The sequence below is a fragment of the Marmota marmota genome, unplaced genomic scaffold (genome assembly GCF_001458135.2).
Source record: "Marmota marmota marmota unplaced genomic scaffold, marMar, whole genome shotgun sequence".
Lineage (NCBI taxonomy): Eukaryota > Metazoa > Chordata > Mammalia > Rodentia > Sciuridae > Marmota > Marmota marmota.
The window spans coordinates 16,970,458-16,992,190 of record NW_025999853.1 but is presented as its reverse complement, the minus strand read 5'-3'; the positions used below and the strand labels follow the sequence as shown (position 1 = coordinate 16,992,190).

Sequence of the window (21,733 nt, the reverse complement as noted above, 5' to 3'; positions counted from 1 at the left end):
TGAGGCAACATGGCGATCTCCTGGTGAGTAACCTGCGAGGTAACTGCTGCCCTCTCCTCCTCTGGTGGAGGAGTCCCTCGAATTTGGGCAGGCCCAGAAGGCTTATCGGTGGGTGTTGAGGCCTTCCGCTTGTCGTAGCCTGCAGGGCGAAGCTGCCGGCATCTCCAGATGTCCATCCTGTAAAAGGGACGGCACCTGGTCGCGTGCTTCCTGTAGCGCCCCTCTAGTGCCCTGACCGACACTCGGCGGGAGCTGAGTGACCTTGCGGGTCCGCGGACTCCTCCATGTCGAAGTCCTTCGGATCGCTCCCTGAGTGTTATTCTCTATGTTGTTGGGAGTCTGTTCCACGAACCCCAGCGCCCCTGAAGCTCTCAGTAGCTTTTGCTTTGGGTGGAATTCTATGCCAAGGGACTTGCTTTCTGAAATTTGCTCCTTGAGCTGAATAGTTTGACCCTCCACTGGGTATGCTGGCCTCGGGTAGAGGGAACCTAAAGGCTCCTAAAGTCCTATGTTCTTGCTCTTGTCACAAGACGTGGGTTTGCGTTCCACCCATGCCATCTACTGAACGGTGAGAATAGGGGAGCGAATTAATCGTTTGAGGTCCCTAAACTTTGTTCTTAATATGTAGAACGAAGATGCCTACTTTACAGATTTATGAAAGTCAGAACACATAATTGCATACGAAAGTAGGTTGTAAACTGTAAATAATACTCTTATGAACTCAGGGTTAGCCGTACTTAAGTACTAACAGGGCCAGGAATCCGCCTGTATACTTTAGTCCTGCAAAGAGGATCTGTGTCTTAATTCCCTTTCATCGTTCTCCACTGGGAGAAGGGCACGAATAGTCACCGAGTTCAATTAAACAAAAGGGTATAGTAGTTTTGTTATTTATTCACAGCAGCTCATGAACATTGTGCTTGTTTCCCCCACTTTACCAGTGAAAAAAAATGGAGGGTCATTTAGTTAATGATTTGCCCAAAGTTTCCCAGTTTGTAACTGATCAACTCTAAAATTCTTGGAAGTAAGTCCTTCAAATTTTGTGTTTCTTCAAGGCTCAAAATAAGGAAACCACACATGGTTAATATAAGAGTAAAATGAAATGGTCGTGAAAACACCTTGGAACCTTATGATGATGACATTTGTGTTTCTCTAAGTATGTGATAGGCCAGGGATAGGCCTTCTTGTTTAATATTTAGTTGAATCAGAAACAGAATATTACTCTGCGTGATGTAATAAGGTCTTGTGTGTGGTACTAGGAGGTGGTACAGGCCTGCTACTAATTATAGATGGGATGCTCAGTGTACCATTGTGACAGATTCTAAAAGCAATTACACATTTTCTGAGTATTCAGTAAGTGGAAAAAGCTGCACTGAGTGCTGAGATGTTTGCATTTAAGAAAAATAATAATGGGGTTATTATATATAAGTGGGATTTCTCATCTTAGATTTAGATATTGTTTTATGTCCTATTTAATTATGTGGAAATGCAGAGTTGTTGGAAATCCTTACTTCAAATGACTGTCCTGTTAGGGAATGCATCCTGTCTTGTTCTTGTAGTTTATGATAGGTAGCATTGATTTTTCTTTATCTCTTAAGCAGGAATAAAAATTGATGTGCCTAGAAGTAGATTTGAAAGGTGGTTGTTCTTCAGAACATCTTTCATCATATCGTCTGATCATCTTAAAACACCATGGCATCGATAGCATTCAAATGGGTGATATCAAAGAGAATTCTCTGGAAGCATTTATTTCCAGTTCAAAGTGAGTTATTAAATTTTTAATGTTTAAAAAGAGTTTTAAACTTTTTCAAATATAGAATATTTAACACTTATGTATGCCTATTTGCAGGAATGTTTGCAATAAAGAAAAAGCGATGAAAACCTAAATGTCAATCAAAAGGGTGTGGATTACTATTGCTACATCTTAACTATAAATGTCATGACACTGTTTCCAACATGAAAAGTTCTCCAAATAGAAGAGAGGGGAAAAGATGTCAGAACAGTATCTATCATGTGATTCTGTGGTTGTTTTTTTTTAATGTTTTTTTTAGTTGTTGATAGACTTTTTAAAATTTATTTATATGTGGTGCTGAGAATTGAAGCCAGTGCCTCACACATGCCAGGCAAGTGTTACCACTGAGCCACAACCCCATCCCTCTGTGTTTTAAAAAGATGATGTTTGTGTGCACAGGAATGTGTGCATATGCATAAATGCAGAGTCCAATATGGTTATTTGTGTAGACCACAAGTGGTTTTAGGTGATGGACTAATAAAGGGTAACTTTCTCTCATTTGGATCATTTATACTTCGTATATTTACGCTTGTTACTTTTTTAAAATTGCAAAATAAGTCTAATCTTTTTTTGGGGGGGTGGGTGTGGGGTGGGTGCTGCCCAGAATTGAACTCAGGGGCACTCAACCACTGAGCTTCATGCCCAGCCCTTTTTTGTATTTTATTTAGAGACGGGGTTTCATTGAGTTGCTTAGTGCCTCACTGTTTCTGAGGCTGGCTTTGAACTCACAATCCTTCTGCCTCAGCCTCCTAAACCGCTGGGATTATAGGCATGTACCACCGCACTCAGCTCACAGTCTAATCTTAACAACGATAATCATTGTTAATATTTTTGTGTATTCTCCTTGACTTCTTCCTATAGACATAGCCATTTCAAAAAACAAAATGTAATTTCTACTTTTGTTTTCTAAAGAATTGTTTAATTTTAATTATCTTGAAAAAGCCTATTGATATATATTTGATAGTCAGAGCATGGACCCATATAAGTAAATACAATAATCTTATTTCTCAACCAACCACAACTGTTTTTTGCTTTCCTGTTTTTTTTTTTTTTTTTTCCTGGAAATTGAATTTAGAGGTGCTTCAACACTGAAGTATATCCCCAGCTCTTGTTGTTTTCTATTTTGAAAAGAGTGTCACTAAATTGTTAAGGCTAGCTCTGAATTTATGATCCTCATTCCTCAGCCTCCCAATTAGCTAGGATTACAGATGTGTGCCACCATGCCCAACTTTTGCTTTCATTTTTCTCTGTCCCACAGTACAATTTACCTACTTCCCTCCATCCCCTCCTTTTGAGACAGAGTCTCACTAAGGTGCTGGCCTCAAACTTGCAGTCTTCTTGCCTTAGTCTCCTGAGCCTCTGGGATTACGGGCATGCACCACCATGCCCAGCTTCCTTTTCCTGTATTAATTCTGTTTACCTATATCTAAAGTACATATGGTTAAAAAGCTACAATAGGTATGCTTTTTAATGTTTAGCTATGTTAGCCAACTTTTCTTTACATCTCTGCTTGACTTTAATCTCTCCTTCATATTTCCTATTTACTACTCTTTTGTAATTGAAAGTTTATTTATTGAGTTAGAGGAAGAGAGCTATTTGAAGACTAGGGCAAAAAAGCAATGAATAGGTAATTTGGGGGCTTTGAGGCAAGGAAAAAATCGTTTGCCCACTAAACTTTTTTTTTTTTTAAATAATGTTCACAAGTTTACTAAATTCTACTTTTATTTTTTATTTTTATATTTTTGGTACTGGTGATTGCACTTGGGGCACTTTTCCACTGAGCTATATGTCCTGACTATTTTTTTTTTGGAGACAGTGTTTTACTTAGTTGCTGAGAGTTTAGCTAAAGGTTCTTGAGGCTGGGTTCAAACTTGCAATCCTCCTGCCTCAACCTCTGGAGTTACTGGGATTACAGACATTCTACTAAATCCTTTTATAGGAAACCAGGAAACCTTTGTCCCTGCACACCGTTCTTCCACTTCCCCTCTTTATAAAGGCTCAGAGCATTATAATTATCATATCATTGAAAATATAATCAACTTATAATTAATTAAATACAGAAGGAGATTGCTGAAGACTAGCTATAAACTAAAACAAGAGTCAGAACAAAAATTGCAGTCATCTTTTGAATTTCTAGGAGCATTTTCATTGTTGAGAATTGGGAGAAGGGCTCCTGCTGTTTAGCTTCCCATTTACCTTTACAGGAACCTGGACCTAAAGTGGATGAGGAGTTAGACCTGATCAGCTTTTATACAGCCCGTGCCTTAAAACAGCAATTAGTCTTTATGCAGGTTACCTGAGAAACGGTTACTCCATCCCTGGATAACTAAAAATTATTATGTGTCTTTTTACTACATTTCCCCCTGCATATGTATTGTGTCTTTTTTGATGTCCCTAGTTCCTCATATATTATAATAGAGGATAAATAAGTGATTGTTTAATTTATATGAATGGATTGGAATTATTGTCAGATAATTTTAAAGAGTTAATTTAGGTTCCTCAAGAAAATCGTTCTATTATCATTCAGTCATCTCAATACTCAGGGACTATCTACCTTCTTTTATGAATCTATTATCATTTATGCAGCTATTATCATAAATATTATTATCAAAGGTAAAGTATTATTACTGATATTGTTGTTTTATATGGAAAGGAAGGACATTAAGATTGGAGGCAAAGCAAAACCCATGATTTGGGAGAGAAAGTATAATGACTAAAAAAAATAAAAGGGCCTCCGCATATTCCAGAAGAGCATTTAAGACTTTCCAAAATATATAGCCAACATGGAAATGTAGAATTTTATAGTTTTTAAAAACATATTAATCCATTTAGTCCTTATAATAATTAATATGGGTGGAAAAGGGGTTAAAAAAAAGGTATAGCAATGTCATATGAAGCATTGATTTAGGGTCATGTAAAAGAGACTCCCCTATGATAGAGGTTATCAGGGAGGGAGAGTAAAAAGGATTTCATGGATGAATATACAACTTTGAAGTTGAGTGATTGTTGAGCAAAGTGTGAATGGTGTTGTATACTGGAGACATGGAGAGGAATGGAGGTAAGTCATAGTCCCATGTAACTGGAACAAGATGCTCTGTTGAGAGATTGATTCTTGGCTAAAGCCAAGACACATTCAGAATTTGCTTTTAATTATACTGAACTTGCCAGGCACTGTGGTGCACGCCTGTAATCCCAGCAGCTCAGGAGGCTGAGGCAGGAGGGTTGCAAATTCAAAGCCAGTCTCAACAACATAGTAAGGCCCTCTCTCAAAATAAAAGTTAAAACAGATTGATGATGAGACTCAGTAATTAAGCTTAATCCCTGGTACAAAAAAAAAAAAAAAAACAACTATATTGAGCTACCTCTAATTTTGTGTGTGTGTGTGTTTAAAGATATCCTTTCTTTGAACATAAAAGGACTTTCTGCAAATTTTTAAAGTAATTGAAGCTCTTGAATTTCTAAGTATTGTAAAGAAGGAAAATATGCTTAAAGTTGTACAAAATTAATTTTCTTAATCAAAACATACTGCTCCTCTTTTATAAACTATGCACCTTGGGATGTCTAAATACTTCACATTCTTTATTGGAAAGATTAGAATTCCCAAATACTTTATTTTCCTTTATCATCTTTGATCTTTGTTCTTGTTACTTGCTCTAGAAGGAGCACTACTTACCCCTTATCAACTCCTCATTCCTTTATCCTTCAGAGCACCTTAGACATCATTTCTACTGGGAAGGCTTTCTTGAACCTGCACATTTGCATTTGCTAGCCTGTCCCTGTGCCATTTCTCTCCCACTGCTTACCCATGCTAACAACACTTAACCTTTATGTTGCAATTGTTTCTTGTCTTTCTTACCCCCAGACTGTACCCTTTTAAGGATAGGGACTAAGTCGTGGCTCTTTCTACAAACCTTTTTCACAGTAAATAGTAAATTGGTTAAAGGAGTAAAACTAGCTTTAAATTTATGTGAGAACATATGCCCCAATTAACTAAATCTGTTTTACTGTTTGGGTTTTTGCAGACAGTGCTTTATCTGGTGTTTGTCATAAATCCACATTTTCTTCTCTTCCAGATGACTATAATTGGTATGTATTAAAATTCAATTAAAAAATAACAGTCTTTAGCTGTATCTGAAATGATTTCATTTGATTTTCTGCTTGCTTTTTTGATTATTCTTTCTTTAATTTTGTTTCAAAAAGTTATTTCCATTCTCTTATTTACTCAGTATCTGAGATTATAAATGTTTTAAATGAAATCATTATCATTGTGTTTCAGTGAATATTTAATTTGTTATAAGACAGACATGTTGTTAGAAATGCTATCTTCCTGAAGCCTGCTTTAGCTTTTTGGAGAAGTTAATTAGTTTTTATAGTTTTCTCTTTGGGTTCATATCTATTAGCTTAAGTCATTATTTATCTTTTGTTTGACATTGAATAATCCCAAATTACAAATTTTTAATTCAATAACTTTTATTTAATTCCAGTCACCATGCTAAGAATTAAGAGTAACATGACATTGTCTTTGTTCTCCACAGAAGTCTGTTGTGCAGAAACTGCAACATATTTTCTTAAACCATGTGATTTTTTTTTAATTGCAAATTTTAGTAAAAGCATATCTGCTTCTCTTTCAATGCATTTTAATTGCACTATGTTAAGTAGTTGTAAGTTAGACTAGGTAACATTTTTTGAACCTAAAAATTTAGGTTGAGTCATATAAAGTTTTTGCATTATATAAGATTCCATCCTTCATCAAAAATCATTGGTAGTTGAAATGTTCATTGCGTTGCTGTCATGGTATGTAATCTTAAAGTCATGATGAAATAATATGGTGTGTTATTCTCTTCTAGATAAAATTTACTCACAGTTTAGGTCCTAGCCATTTTGTTGTGGTAGTAAGCTGATATATTCTGTGAGATAGTCTTGAGTTGTCGCCTATGTTAAGGTTACCAGGTTTGCTAATCCAGTGATATAGCGTCTTCTCTTTAGCAATTTGTGATTAATTAGTTTTTGCTGTAAAAATAATGATTCTGTCCTAAATAACAGTATAACTCTATTTTCTAAAATGTTCTTTTTTAGCAAAGTAGAGCTTGCTTTGACATCTGATGGCAGGACAATAGTATGCTACCATCCTTCTGTGGATATCCCATATGAACATACACAAGTATGTATGACAAAATGTACTAATAGTTTTTAATTTTCTGTTAGAAATGTACCTATTTCTTACAAATATCCAAAGAGAAGGGGATTGTCTGATTTTCTTTGTTTAATTTATCTTCTTTTGGCTTTTTTGAAAAACAGTTTTGATTTTCTTTTCATTTTTCTTTAAAGGTTTTTCTCATTATACAAAATAAACTTTTTTAAAAAAATATTTATTTCTTTAGTTTTTAGGTGGATACAGTATCTTTATTTCACATTTATGTGGTGCTGAGAATCAAACCCAGTGCCTCACGCACACTAGGCGAGCACACTGCCACTTGAGCCACATCCCCAGGCCACAAAATAAACTTTTTAAATGCAGTTATGACATCATTTTTCTGGTCTAAAAAATTTAGTAGATATCTAGTGAAGGATTATATACATCTAGTATAAAACTAAAACACATTATTCATCCCATATTATTATTTAATAAATTTTGAAAAACTTGCATTTTAGACTGTTAGTTCATAACTTTTGTACTGTTGATTCTGATAATCTTTTTTTAAAAAAATATTTATTTATTTATTTTAGTTTTCGGCGGACACAACATCTTTGTTTGTATGTGGTGTTGAGGATCGAACCCGGGCCGCACGCATGCCAGGCAAACGCGCTACCGCTTAAGCCACATCCCCAGCCCCCTGATAATCTTTTTAATGTTTGATTTTTTTAATTTAATTTTTTCTAATGAATCAATATGGGTATATAGTTTAAGTGGTCCAATTTAATTTTTTTCTGTCTTCAAAGCCAGAGCACTAGATAAGAGGTTTGGGTTTATTTTTGTGTTTAATACAATTTATTTTAGTTTGACCTAACTGTTTTTATTAATTTATATTTAAAATGCTTTTTTTTTCTATTTAATATAATATATCATCCTCCTATATTTGGCAATGTTTGGTCTGCTCTCTGAGGAAAAAATAATTAGATTATACTTAGTGGCACCTATTTTTAAAAATTATTAGAGCCAGAGTGCTAGTTAATTTGACAAATTAGATTATTCTTTGCTAATTTCTATTCCATTTTTTAAATCTCACTATGTTTTTTTCCTGCCTCTGCATCCTAGCCAGATATAGGCACTAATCCAGTGCTCTTTTTTTTCTTAATTTCTTTGGGCAGTATATACAAAAATAGGCCTCAGTCACTGAGTTTGAAGCTGTATAGTCTCCAGTTCACAATGTGTTATGCCTTCTTCTGTTGTTATCTTATGCATTCTTTGGTGACATGCTTAATTCTTGTAGCAGTTATTCAAAAGAAGCAGAAGATTGTCAGGTCATTTCTTAGCATTCACATTCTTATCCCTAGATGACTCTTTACATCCCTTCTGTCCTCAATTCTGAAAACTTCCCCACCATAATATTAGTATTTAACTATCATTGATAAAATCTTTTCTAATGTTTTCTCTTCTTGAGTGTTGCCTTTACCTTTTTTCTCTAATATACCTGAATGTTCCCTGGGGACATTGTTTCCCCAGCAGCCCTTTTAAATAATTGCTGTTTGTCTCCCACAACCTTTGCCACTGGGCTTAGAGGTGTAGTAGGTATTCTGTAGTTCTTCATCTTCATAACCAGATCATTTCTCTTTTCTCTGACAGTTCCTAGCTTTATAACATGTATCATCAAATCATACCCATCAATTATTTTTTTCTTTGTTGTCATCTCCAACCACCAGTTCATTTCTCTTTCACCCTCATACATTTCTTGAAGGTTTGAGGCTTATATCAAACATTGTTGAATCTAAAATGTGTTGGTTATTTTTCATAGATGCAGATAAAAAGATCCTCCTTTTTATTTCTCCTGATGTGTGTTTGATTAAAATACTAATATTTAAATTTTTTTTTTTTAGAATTTAGTATTTCTAGTTTAGGAAAACAAAGAGCAAAAAAATAATGATTTAGAAAACAAAGTAAAAATGTAAATAAAAATTAAGTTTTTTATTGTTGTTATTTTTTGTTTTGTTTTTGCTCTTGGGGATTGAATCCACAACTACAACTGAGTCACATTCGCCTTTTTATTTGTGATCCTTCTGCCTCAGCCTTTTGGAAGCACTGGATTACAAGTGTGCACTATCACGCCTGGCAAGCATGTCTTTTTAGTAATTGATTTAGTGGAAATTTTCAAAAGTCAAATTTTACAATTCTTAAGAAAAACAAGGGAAATTCAGGATAACAGTTCTGAGTATTTCATACAGTTGGCATTCGGTTTTATTTCATTTGTTTTATTGAAACACATACCCTTTCTTTGAAGTTTGATCAAGGAGTACTGCATTAAAGAATTCTGAGTGCCAGAGGCACTGTTATAGACCTTAAAGAATCCATTAATCTCAATGTCTTCTTATCTATGCACATAGAAATTTTTTTAAAACCACACAAAGCGGAGAGAATTTTTGATAAATTAGAATTAGACCTGCTTAGGATTAGGAAGACACAATAAGCATTTATTAATATGTGACAATAACTTTGATAATATTTAAAACATTTGCTCTTTAGCAACAGGTGTAAAAGACTTAAAAAAAAAAAAAAAAGAAAACTGTTAATTATAGGCTGTAAATAGCAATGGGGATGGATTCTCCAAAGATAGAGTTTATTAGAAAATAGCAGAGCATTGCAATGAGAATACAATTGCCATAGGCCATAGTCAAATATGAGTTTATTTAAGAGTTTGAGACAAGGGGAAGTTTCCAGAGGCAAAAGGAAGAGGATTACCAAAGTTGTTTTGAAGCAATCCTTACCTATGAGGATCAGTAACAAGGGTGGAGTCAGTCCAAGGTTGACCAGACTTTAGTTGGGCAGATGGCCTGATGATATAATTTTTTGTGTAAGGTTACAGTGGCCTTTGTGCAAGGTTGTGGTTCTGGCAGAGGCTCTTGTGTTAGTTCTTGTCAGTAATGTGTGCAGAGATCCCCTTCTGAACCTCCCAGCTTTATTTATGTACTTATTTTTCTGTCAGGGTTTGACACAGTTGACCCCCTTTCAATTCTGACAACTTTCACAGCTCTAATCCCATGTATATACTAGTACCTCTCAGGGTATAATAGTAATTTTCAAAGACCTTTACTAATATTTCACTTTATACAAAAGGATGATCTTTTGCATTTACATTAAATGTCTAAGGAATGCTTCCTCTTTAAAATATATATATATATCTTTATTGCTGTTTGGGGCCTTAAAAGAAATGTTAATAGCTACCTACTGTTTATGAAACTCTTAGAGCATGAGGGACAGCAAAGCATACTATGAATTATTATTTCACTTAATCCTCATTAAACTCTAATGAGACAGATATTACTTCCTGATTTTATAGAAAGGAAAAGTATGTTTAAATAATTTGCCCGAGGCCACAGAACTACTCAAAGCAGAACCAGAGACCAAAATGCATGTTCTTAACCTCTCTGTTATACTTCCTTATTCTCTCCCACATTCAGAGGGAATACTAGACCACTAATATGCAAGTGGTTTCTTTTTGGTCTAGTTATAAAGGCTTATCACAATCTGATTTCTCAAGATTTATTTTTTTTTAAATCATCTCTTAGGTGTTCTTGCATATGTTTCATCATTTACTCATCTTTCTGTGCCCCGTAAACTTCTGTCTATATTAGACTATACTATCTACCGGACTCTGACTCAACTACTTCCACTTCCACTGATATCTTCGTTACTTTGCATTTCTGAAGTCCTTATTCAATTGTGCCCTCTCCTTGTGCGCATATATATATATATATATATATATATATATATATATATAGTCTTTTACAGAGGTCTTATTGTTTCCTGAACTTAAACTTGATATAAGTATGTTATAATATTTAATACAGTGGTAGGATATAGTAGTTGTCAGTAAATAGTGTATGAATATAAAGAAGACTGTTTAAATGTTTCACATCATTGTAAAGTCATATTTGTATTGTACTATAATTACTATGTATGCCTTACTTTATAAAGTACTTTGTAAAGTAAGGTATTGTTACCACTGTTATATATGTTATCATTACTAATGTATAATTTCATCAATATAACATTATTGAATGTTATAGTCATTGTTATGTATATTAATATCATTATTTATTTATTTATTTATTTTTAAGTGTGTGGGGGTACCGGATATTGAACTCAGGGGCATTCAACCACTGAGCCACTCCCCAGCCCTATTTTGTATTTATTGAGAGACAGGATCTCACTGAGTTGCCTAGTGCCTTGCCATTGCTGAGGCTGGCTTTGAACTTGTGATCCTCCTGCCTCAGCCTCCCGAGCTGCCTGGGATTACAGGCATGTACCACTGTACCGGCTAATCATTTACATTTTAAAATATAGGTAACTTGACCCTCCAAGTCAGTGATTTTTGTTTTTTTTTTTTGTTTGTTTGTTTTTTTAACTGTGCTGCAGTTCAAACCCAGAGTCTTGTGCCTGCTAGGTCATACTCTATTACTGAACTACATATCTAGCCCAAGTCAGTGATTTTTTTTTTTTTTTTTTTTAATGTGCTAGGGATTGAACCCAGGGTCCTTTATCTGAGTTACATTACATCTCTTTTTACTTTTTTTTTTTTTTAATGATTTTTAAAAATTTTTTTTTTTAAAGAGAGAGAGAGAGAATTTTAATATTTATTTTTTTAGTGTTCGGCAGACACAACATCTTTGTTTGTATGTGGTGCTGAGGCTCGAACCCGGGCCGCACGCATGCCAGGTGACCGCGCTACCGCTTGAGCCACATCTCCAGCCCCTCTTTTTACTTTTTTGAGACAGGGTCTCAAAAAAAAAGTTGGCCATGCTGGCCTTGAACTTATTTTTCTTCTGCCTATGTCTTCTGAGTCACTGAGATTATAGTCATGTGTCACCATGCCTGACTTTAAGTCATTGTTTCTTAAAGGCTTTAATGAGCTGCTCCTACTGATAGAAATATATTTTATCACTCTTATGCATTGGGAATGCAGTTTAGTAACTAATGTCTTTGTGGGGAAATGATCCACATTATCATGAGGCATTATTTGATGGCATTTCAGTTATCTGAAATGAAATCACTGAAAAATTTCCTGCTTCCATTGAATATGGGAGCCACATCCCCAGCCCTTTTATATATTTTACTAGAGATAGGGTCTCGATGAGTTGCTTATGGCCTTGCTAAGTTGCTAAGGCTGAGTTTGAACTTTTGATCCTGCTGCCTCAGCCTCCCAGTCACTGGGATTATAGGCATGTGCCACCGTGCCTGACACTTAGTCCCTTTTTATGTTTTGGGACAGGGCCTCAGCTAAATTGCTGAGGCTGGCTTTGAATTTGCAACCCTCCTTTCTCAGCCTCCTGAGCCACTGGGTTTACAGATGTGTGCCACCCTGCCCAGTAAGAATTTTCATTTTCAATGAAAGGTTTTGCATTGTGTCTCACTGTAATGATTGAGATATATAAGAATTTTATTATTGGAAAATTAACCCAAAATTTGTGAGAGGAAAAATATTTCTGATCTTGTTGAGTAATACAACTAAGCAAAACTGTTCTGATAACTCCTTTACCTACGCTGAGTTACTGTAATGAATTACTGAGTGTGGAAATTATTTTATTGTAACTCAATCAAATCCTGGCTAACCTTTTTCTACATTTTGATGTTGTTTGTTTCTAATTATTTTGTAGCCTATTCCTCAACCAGATCCTTTGCACAGTAATGAAGAAACACATGATCAAGTGCTAAAAACCAGATTAGAAGAAAAAGATGAACACCTTGAGGAAGGACCCATGATAGAAAAACTTAGCAAAATGTTCTTTACTACTAAGCATCGTTGGTATCCTCATGGACAGTAAGTTTTATTTTCTTTCTTCAACTCTGACTACATACACTAAAGGAACATGTAACTATCCTTGCATTAACAATTTCTGAAATGGTACTGCACGAGAAAGTTAACCCCAAGTACAATCACATATTATATTGTACACCACCCTCCCTACCGCCATCCCTGTACTGAGGACTCAACCTAGTACCACTGAACTGTGTCCCTAATCCTACCCTTTATTTTTAAGAATTTGAGACAGGCCTTTTACAACATTACCAAGGCTGGCTCCAAACTGTGATCTTACTGTGTCAGCCTCCTGATAGAAATATCAAGACAATCTGCTCCACTAAGTTCTACACAATCCCTGTTTGTAAGTTTGGGTATTTGGGTAAATAGCTGGATTACCAGCATGCACCACCATGCCCAGCTATATTATATTTTTATATCAATATATATACTATAGTTAAATTGAAATAATGCTTTTTTAGCAATATTATGTTTTTATATCTATATATATATATATATATATTATAGTTAAATTGAAATGCTTCTTTATTTTTCTTTATTTTAATGAGAGAATTTAAACAAAGCTTTCTGTGAATTTTATAAAAGGCCTTGAAAATTTTATTCTATGATAGTCATTAATTAATGTGTGATTTTTATTTAGCTTCCTAATAAGAAATTAATCTCGTTCTCAGCCCTTTATCTATTCTTTTAGTAGACTGAGTTGTTGCAAAAATAATTGGGATGCAGCACACAATTTGGCAATAAATATTGTTTTCAATTCTCTTGCCTTTCTCTCATCAACTCTTATCCTCTATCTCTGGCTTTAATTTTCATATTTTGAATCATTTTCTTTTCTTGTGGTGTTAGGGCCTAACATATAGTGCTTTTATGCTTAGCTATACTCCAGCTCCAAATCTTCTCTCTTTCATGTCTATTATCTTCCAGACTAAACTATGAGGGCATTTGGTTTATAAATATAAACAGTGTTTGTTTGAGCAAACTTTGTTCTCATTCACTTGTGTAACTGCCACTGGGCTGGCACACTTATAGCAGGATACATTTATGGAACTAACAAATATACATTCATCAGTCTGTTCTAGTGCTGGGTGCGGTGGCATACACCTGTTATCCCAGCATCTCGGGAGGCTGAGGTAGGAGGATCATGAGCTCAAAGCCAGCCTCAGCAACAGCGAGGTGCTAAGCAACTTAGTGAGACCCTGTCTCTAAATAAAATACAAAAAAGGGGATGTGGCTCAGTGGTTGATTGCCCCTGAGTTCAATCCCTGGTATCAAAAACAAAACAAAACAATCTGCTCCACTAAGTTCTATACAATTCCTGTTTTTAAGTTATTTATACTCAAGGAGTGAAGATAATGAAGTAAATACACAATTAAAATCAAGGGTGATTAAGCCTCTTGAAGGATGGCTCAGCGATACCTACGGGAGTGGGAGAAAGCTCCATAGGCAGAAGAGACAGCAAGTAAGATAAAGTATGCTGGGGAAGTTACCAATAGTTCATATTGGATGGAATCTAGAATATGTGGAGGAATATAGAAAGAGTATTGTGAAGGAGTTTGTGCTGAGCAGTTTTAACATGTGAACTGACTTGTACATCATTTATACATTAGAAAATCATTAAGAAGGCTCTGTATTTGGGATAAAGTGATACAAGGAAAGACTAGAGTTAGGGAGACCTGTTAGGAAACTATTAACAGAAGTCTGGTGAAAAATGTTGATGATCTAAATGGACTACCACTGAGAACAGAAAGAAGGAAAAATGAAAGAAGATTGGTATTTAAGAACTTTAATCAGCATTAGTAGATGCATGGTAGGGAGAGAGGGAAGAGATAGGAGGCCTCTCTGACAGGGGTATTTGGGTAGATAGTGATGCCATTTATGTGAATGGGGAAACAAGTTTGGGAGTAAGGAGGATGAACCCACAGTTGATTGAGTTTGAAGGGCCTGTGGATCATCTCGTGGGGAACAGTTCTAAAGGGATAGATCTAGGGATTCTGGAGCTCTGTTCACTTTTTAGTTTAAAAGAAGCGTCTTCCCTTAACTTTAGTTATGACAGAGATTCTCCAGGGTACTGCTTTTTATTGTACATCTTGGTGAAATTCACTCTGAGAGTTTTAATTATAGTTGCTGTGCAGCCTGTTCTGCCATGTTTTTTTCCTCAGTCTTATTAGCAGTATCATCATCCTTAGAATATTTCAAACAACTTCTTTCCAAAGTTTTTGATTCATTAGAATAAAACAAAGTCTTTTCCTGTCTAAAAAAGCCCCTCTTTTAACAATCTCAATATTAAAGGTGATATTTCTATGTCAATTTCCCAAGAAAAAAATTTGTGTTTTGTTTTTGTTTTTGTAATGACCAACATGGTCTTTTAATTCCTGCTTCTATTTTTTATCTCCTTCCTTGATTCCTTGATTTTTTTTTTTTTTTAAACTTAATACTCAGTTTTTATGCATGCTATCTGGGTCTGTACCTATCTTTGTAATTTTTAGGGTTTTGTAAATGTTAGGGTGTATGAAAACAAATTAGCAAGCATTTCCATACTATATTTAAATCATTAAATCATTACTATATTTTAAGATTTATTTCCATGATTTACAACGTCTCTTAAAGTTTATCTTTTAGTTTTGTCATGTTATCCAGATATTTCAGTTAAGCCTAACCCTGAACTTTGGTAATGGCTTTTAGTATTTGTTGCCTTCCTCTATGTCTCATATTGCTACAATCTTTTGTAATCGTTGCTCATAGCCAAGTCACTGAGGATACGAAAATCCTCTGAAGGGAAGAAAGACTAAAGGCAGTATTAGGAATCTTAAAATCAAATATGTGTTTCAAGTTTTTATTTATTTATTTATTTATTCCTTTTTGTGGATGGATCACAATTTGTTTATGTTCCAATTATGAACATTTTGAGTACTTCTCAGTATTTGGCTCATATGAATAAAACTGCATAAATGTTTAAGTCATGGTATTGACATGTTTTCACTTCTGGTTTTTTTTTTGAGTTTAATTTTTCTTCTTTTTTTTTCAATATTTTTTTAGTTATAGGTGAACACAATATCTTTTTATTTTATTTATGTGGTGCTGAGGATCGAACACAGGGCCTCACACATGAGAGACGAGAGCTCTACCACTGAGCCCCAGCCCCAACCCCTCTTGTTTTTTTTGTTTGTTTGTTTTTTTTTTTTAATACCAGGAATTGAACTCTGGGGCTTATCCAATGAGCCACTCCCCCAGCCCTTTTTTGTATTTTATTTAGAGACAGGGTCTCACTGAGTTGCTTAGCACCTCGTTAAGTTGCTAAGGCTGGCTTTGGACTTGCAATCCTCCTGCCTCAGCCTCCCAAGCTGCTGGGATAACAGGAAAGCACCATTGCTCCTGGCTATGTTTTCACTTCTTTTGGGCAAATCCCTGTAAGTAAGATTACTGGGTCATATGATAAAAAAAGACACATTTAAATTCAGTAGAAACTGTCAAAGTGATATTTCCACCAGTAGTAAGTGTGAGTTCTACTTGTTCCACATCCTCCCTAACACTCGGTATTATTGTCTTTTTACTTTAGTCATTCTGTTGGGTAAGTAGTAGCGATAAATTGTGATTTTTAACTTATGTTTCCCCAATAATAATGATGTTGAACATTTTTTCATGTGGCCATCTGTACATTTGTAGTGGGTATTTGTGTATGTGTGTGTGTGTGTGTGTGTGTGTGTGTGTGAGAGAGAGAGAGAGAGAGAGAGAGAGAGAGAGAGAGAGAGAGAATTGTCTGTACAGATGAGTTGTCTTATTAAGATATAGGACCCGTGGATTGAAGTACTGTGTGAGCTGTGTGCTTTATAAATATTTTCTGTCTGTGGCTTGCCTTTTCATTTCCTAAATAGCTTTTGAAGATACTAGTGTTTTTTAATTTTGATGATGTTTAATTCACAAATTTTTCCTTTTGTAGTTCAGGAGTTTTATGTTCCACTTAAATTCTACCTAACCCAAGGCCACTAAGAATTTCTTCTAGAAGTTTTATTTGGGTTGATTTTTATATACAGTGTGAGGGCATTAGTTGAGGTACCTTTTTTTGCATATGCATATCAGCTATTCTAGCATCGTTAGTTGAAAATATTATGTCCCTTTCCATTAAATTGGTCCAACTCCTTTGTTGAAAGTCAGTTGACCATATATGTTGGTACTGGTAATCTTGTTCAATTAATCTCTATTTTTACAGTAAATAAGTTTTAAAATCAGGTAAAGTCCTCTGTATTGTTATTTCTTCAAATTTTCTTAGTCATCCTATGTCTTTCGCATTTCCCTATGAATTTTAGAGTCAGCTTATCAATTTATAAAAAGCTTGGTAGGATTTTAAAGAGTGTTGAATTCAGTCTGCAGATCAATTTCAGGAGAATTAATGTCTTATCAATATTCAGTCTTGGGGCTGGGGTTGTGGCTCAGTGGGAGAGTGCATGCCTGGCATGTGTGAGGCACTGGGTTCAATTCTCAGCACCGCATTAAAAAAAAAAATAAATAAAATAAAGGTATTGTGTCCCATCTACAACTAAAAAATATTCAGTCTTATCAATATTCAATCTTCCTATTGAAAATGGCATATTTTTTTGAGACAGGGCTCACTGTGTTGGTCAGGCTGTCCACAAATTCCTGGACTTAAGCAGACCTGCCCTCTCAGCCTACTGAATGTCTGGTACTATAGGGGCATATCATGGTGCCCATATATAGGATTTTCTTCTTTCTTTCTTTTTTTTTTTTTTGTGGGGGGTGGATACTGGGGATTGAACTCAGGAGCAGTCATCCACTGAGCCACATCCCCAGCCCTATTTTGTATTTTATTTAGAGATAGGATCTCACTGAGTTTCTTTCTTTCTTTTTTTTTTTATAACTTTTTTTTTTAAAGGGAGAGAGAAAGAGAGAGAGAGAGAATTTTTTAATATTTATTTTTTTTTAGTTTTCGGTGGACACAACATCTTTGTTTGTATGTGGTGCTGAGGATCGAACCTGGGCGGCACGCATGCCAGGCGAGCGCGCTACCACTTGAGCCACATCCCCAGCCCCATCACTGAGTTTCTTAATGCCTTGCTTTTCCTGAGGCTGGCTTTGAACTCACAATCCTCCTGCCTCAGCCTCCAGAGCCACTGGGATTACAGGCGTGTGCTGCCACACCCTGCTAGGATTTCTTAATAGATGATCATAGGACCTATGAATAAAGGCAATTTTACTTCTCTTTTTATAGTGCTTCTTGTTTTGTTTTTCTTATTGCTTAGAACCTTAAGTACAATGTTGGGTAAACTGCTGAGAACAAATATTATTGTCTTTCCCCCAGTTTTAGTGAAGGAAGGCACTGAATCTTTTAACATCAAAAAGTCTAGTGTTCAGTAATAGGTCTTTATGTAGATGCCTTGATCAGGTTCAGGAAGTCCCTTCTAGCATAGTTCTAGGGAGTCCCTAGCATGGAGAAGTATTTTTGTTTTGATTTGCTTTATCATGAATGGGTGTTGAATTTTCTTGGATGCTTATTTTGCATTTATTAAGATGATCATTTGGTTTTTCTTACTTTTTAATATAGTCAATTATATTAAATGATTTTAAATAGTAAGTTTACTTTTTATTTCTGGGGTAACTGATGCTTGGTCATGATGTATTATTATTTTTATTTATGGTTGAATTCATTTTGCTAAAATTTTGTGTAGAATGTTTACATCTTTATTAGGGATACTGGCCTGTAGTTTTATCTGTTTTGGGTGTCAGTAATGCTTCCATCAGAAAATAGATATGGAAGTATACCTTCTTCTCCATTTTTCCAGAGGAATGTGTAAAAATTGGATCTTATTTCTTTCTTAAATGTTTGTTAGAATTCACCAATGAAGCCAAATTACAAGTGAAACACACTTGTAATCCCAGCAACTCGGAAGGCTGAGGCAAGAGGCTCACAGGTTCAAGGCCAGCCTCAGCAGTTTAGTGAGACCCTAAGCAACTTACTCAGACATTGTCTCAAAATTAAAGAATTAAAAAAAGACTGGGGGCCTGTAGATCAGTGGTAAGTGCCTTGGGTTTAATCCCCAGGGCCAAAAAAAAAAAAAAACCAAACTAAGGAATTCACCAGGGAAGCAAGCCATCTGGGTCTGGAGTTTTCTTTATGGGAAGTTTTAATTACACATTTAGTTAGTTTAGTTGATATGTAAAGGCTCTTTAGTTTATCAAAAGTTTCTTCTTGAGGGCACTGTGTTAGTTTGTGTTTTTCAAAGAATTTGCCCATTTCATCTAAATTGTTGGGTTTATTTGCATATTGTTGATCATTGTATTTCCTTATTGTCTTTTAAATATTTTAATTATAGTGATGTCACTTCTCACATTCTTTTTCTTTTTAATTTTTAAAATTTGTTCTAATTAGATGTACATGACAGTAGAATGCATTTTGACACATTGTACACAAATGGAGCATAACTTCTCATTCCTCTGGCTGTACATGATGGAGAGTCACCCCAGTAGTGTAATCATACATGTATATAGGGTAATAATATCTGTCTCATTCTACCTCCCTTCACAGCCCCACATCCCCACCCCTCCCTCTACTCCCCACCTCTCACATTCTTGATATGATTAATTTTGTTGATCTTTTCCAAGAATCATCTTTTTGGTTTTATCAAGTCTACTGTTTTTCTATTTTCTATTTTATTGTTTTTTTGCTCTTTGTTATATCTTTTTAAACTTTCTTTTGGTTTAAGTAAGTTGTGATCAAAATATCTGGAAATAAATTTGTTCATGCTGGTTATTATGCTCTAGGTATTTTCTGCAACTTACTTTTTCATGTTAGCATGCAGAGGCGTATTTTATTCTTTTCAACTTAATTCTTTTATACATTTTCAAAAAATCATTATCACCCAGCACTGCAAAAAAAAAAAAATCAATATCGGAAAAATCAGAAAGTTTTCTATATGAAACTTTAAGATAAACAAAACATGCTTAGGTATTTTGATCACAAACAAAACTAAAGAGCATGAGATACATATCTTATCATTTGTGGAATAAAAATTTTTAAATGGAATTTCCACATTAGCAAAAAAGCAAAGAAAATTAACTCCTGACCACCTTGCCAAAAATCTTACTATACGGGAAGTTTTGAAGAGAACTAATCAATCACATTTGTACTCTGTATTTTCTTTTTTAAAATTTACTTTGTTATAGATGGACACAATACCTTTGTTTTATTCATTGATTTTTATGTGGTGCTGAGAACTGAACCTAGTGCCTCACACATGCTAATAGGCAAGTACTCTACCACTGAGCCACAACCCTAGCCTGTACTCTGTATTTTCTTAACTCAGTAAAGAAAATAAAGAAATATGAAGAAACAAAAAGAAAAATTCTCCACAGTGAAATCACTCAAAAATAATCAGTTAACAGTGCATTTTTTTTTCTCTAGATCTATTCATAAGCTTGGTTAGTTGCTTATTTTTACATGGTTGTAATCATATGTGAATTTGCATCATATATCCCTGTCTTAATATTTTAATTATTTTTCTGTATTACTTTAGGATAGATTTCCAGAATAGTGGGTTGAGCCTCCTTAATCCGAAATCCAAAATGCTCCAAAGTCTGAAACTTTTCAAGCACTAATGTGGAAAATTTCACATCATATGTTAAGGATTGTAGTAAAAATGCAGGCACATTAACAATATTATACAAAATTATCTTCAGGATATATGTGTAAGCTGTATAAGAAACCAACAAATTTTTTTGTTTAGACTTGGGTCCTATCCCCAAGATATTACGTATATGCAGCTATTCTAAAATCAAACTATTCCAAAAAAGAAAAATTCCAAAATTTGAAATATTTCTGTTCTCACGTATTTGAGATAAGGGATGTTCAACCTGTACTAAATGAAGGTTGTGAATATTACCATTCTGCTTTTCAAAAGTATTGCACCAATTAATACTTGAATCAGCCAAGGCTGATTTCACCACACTCATGCTTGGATTAGACATTATAATTTTTAACATATTTGTGATCAGAAACAAAAGTAAACTGTTCCTGATGATATTAAAATATAATTTTGTAGATCAAGTGGCTTCTGTTCAGTTTTTAAAATAAAACTGTAATAGAACATGCTTATGATATAGTGTTTTTTTATTATAAAGACAAATTTTATTATTAGTTTTTAATTAAGGTTACCTTTAAAATGTCCTCAAGATCTGAAAGAAGATTTTCCAAAATGCTTAATTGATAGGAAGCAATTTTCACACTGGGAGAATGTAGTTTATTAAGAAATATCTGAGATGTATCCAAAAATGTATGTATAAAGTTTCATTGATTTTTTTCAAATAGTTCTAATAAAAATAGCAAAATAATCATAGACATTTGAGATTTCTATCAGAAGTAATAAACGTTTACTAAAATAATTTATCTCAGATATATTCTTCTTTTCAAGGTATCATAGACGTCGTAAGAATCCGAATCCTCCAAAAGACAGATGATATTGAGACTCCTGGGAGAATCAAAGAAAAATGTTATCTGGTGTCTCATTTGCCATTTGAGAAAATGCAATCTGGTGTATTCACTAATATGTTATTTAGTAATATAATAATAAAATGTCTTTTCATATATTAGAATATGTATTTATTAATCCTGGACTTTACATTTTTATTTAGAGAAATGATTTCATTTATTTTCCTTTTGAGATATTAAAGGCTACCACTTATTTTTATGTGTCTAGTATGAGTATTTTTACATCATCATGTAAACATTATCATTAGTGTAAATATGGTTAATAAAATATGCATGCTTCTTCTGAAGAAATTTTTCAAATTTATTTTCATTGGTGCATTAGTTTTACCTAATAGTGGGAATCATTATGCTGTATTTGTACATACACATAACATAATTTGATCAGTTTCATTTCAGTGTATCTTCCTTTTTCTCCCTACCCCATCTGCTTGCTCTATCCAATTTAATTGGTACGTTGTAATTATATAGAAAAGC

The 21,733-nt window shown here is 34.4% G+C and overlaps 1 protein-coding gene across 2 annotated transcripts; it reads left to right on the top strand.

Annotated features, from left to right (window-relative positions):
* The first annotated feature begins 1,598 nt into the window (after positions 1-1,598).
* Mrpl42 (mitochondrial ribosomal protein L42) lies at positions 1,599-21,360 on the top strand. 2 transcript variants are annotated; one of them, XM_015482939.2, is made up of 5 exons: positions 1,599-1,759; positions 5,812-5,875; positions 6,866-6,950; positions 12,599-12,762; positions 21,183-21,360. In XM_015482939.2, the coding sequence occupies exons 1-5, from the start codon at positions 1,690-1,692 to the stop codon at positions 21,226-21,228; spliced, it is 429 nt and encodes a 142-aa protein (XP_015338425.1). In that variant the 5' UTR covers positions 1,599-1,689; the 3' UTR covers positions 21,229-21,360. The 2 variants fall into 2 exon arrangements, with proteins under 2 accessions (XP_015338425.1, XP_048659917.1); XM_048803960.1 differs by having other exon boundaries at positions 21,164-21,360.
* The last annotated feature ends 373 nt before the right edge of the window (positions 21,361-21,733 follow it).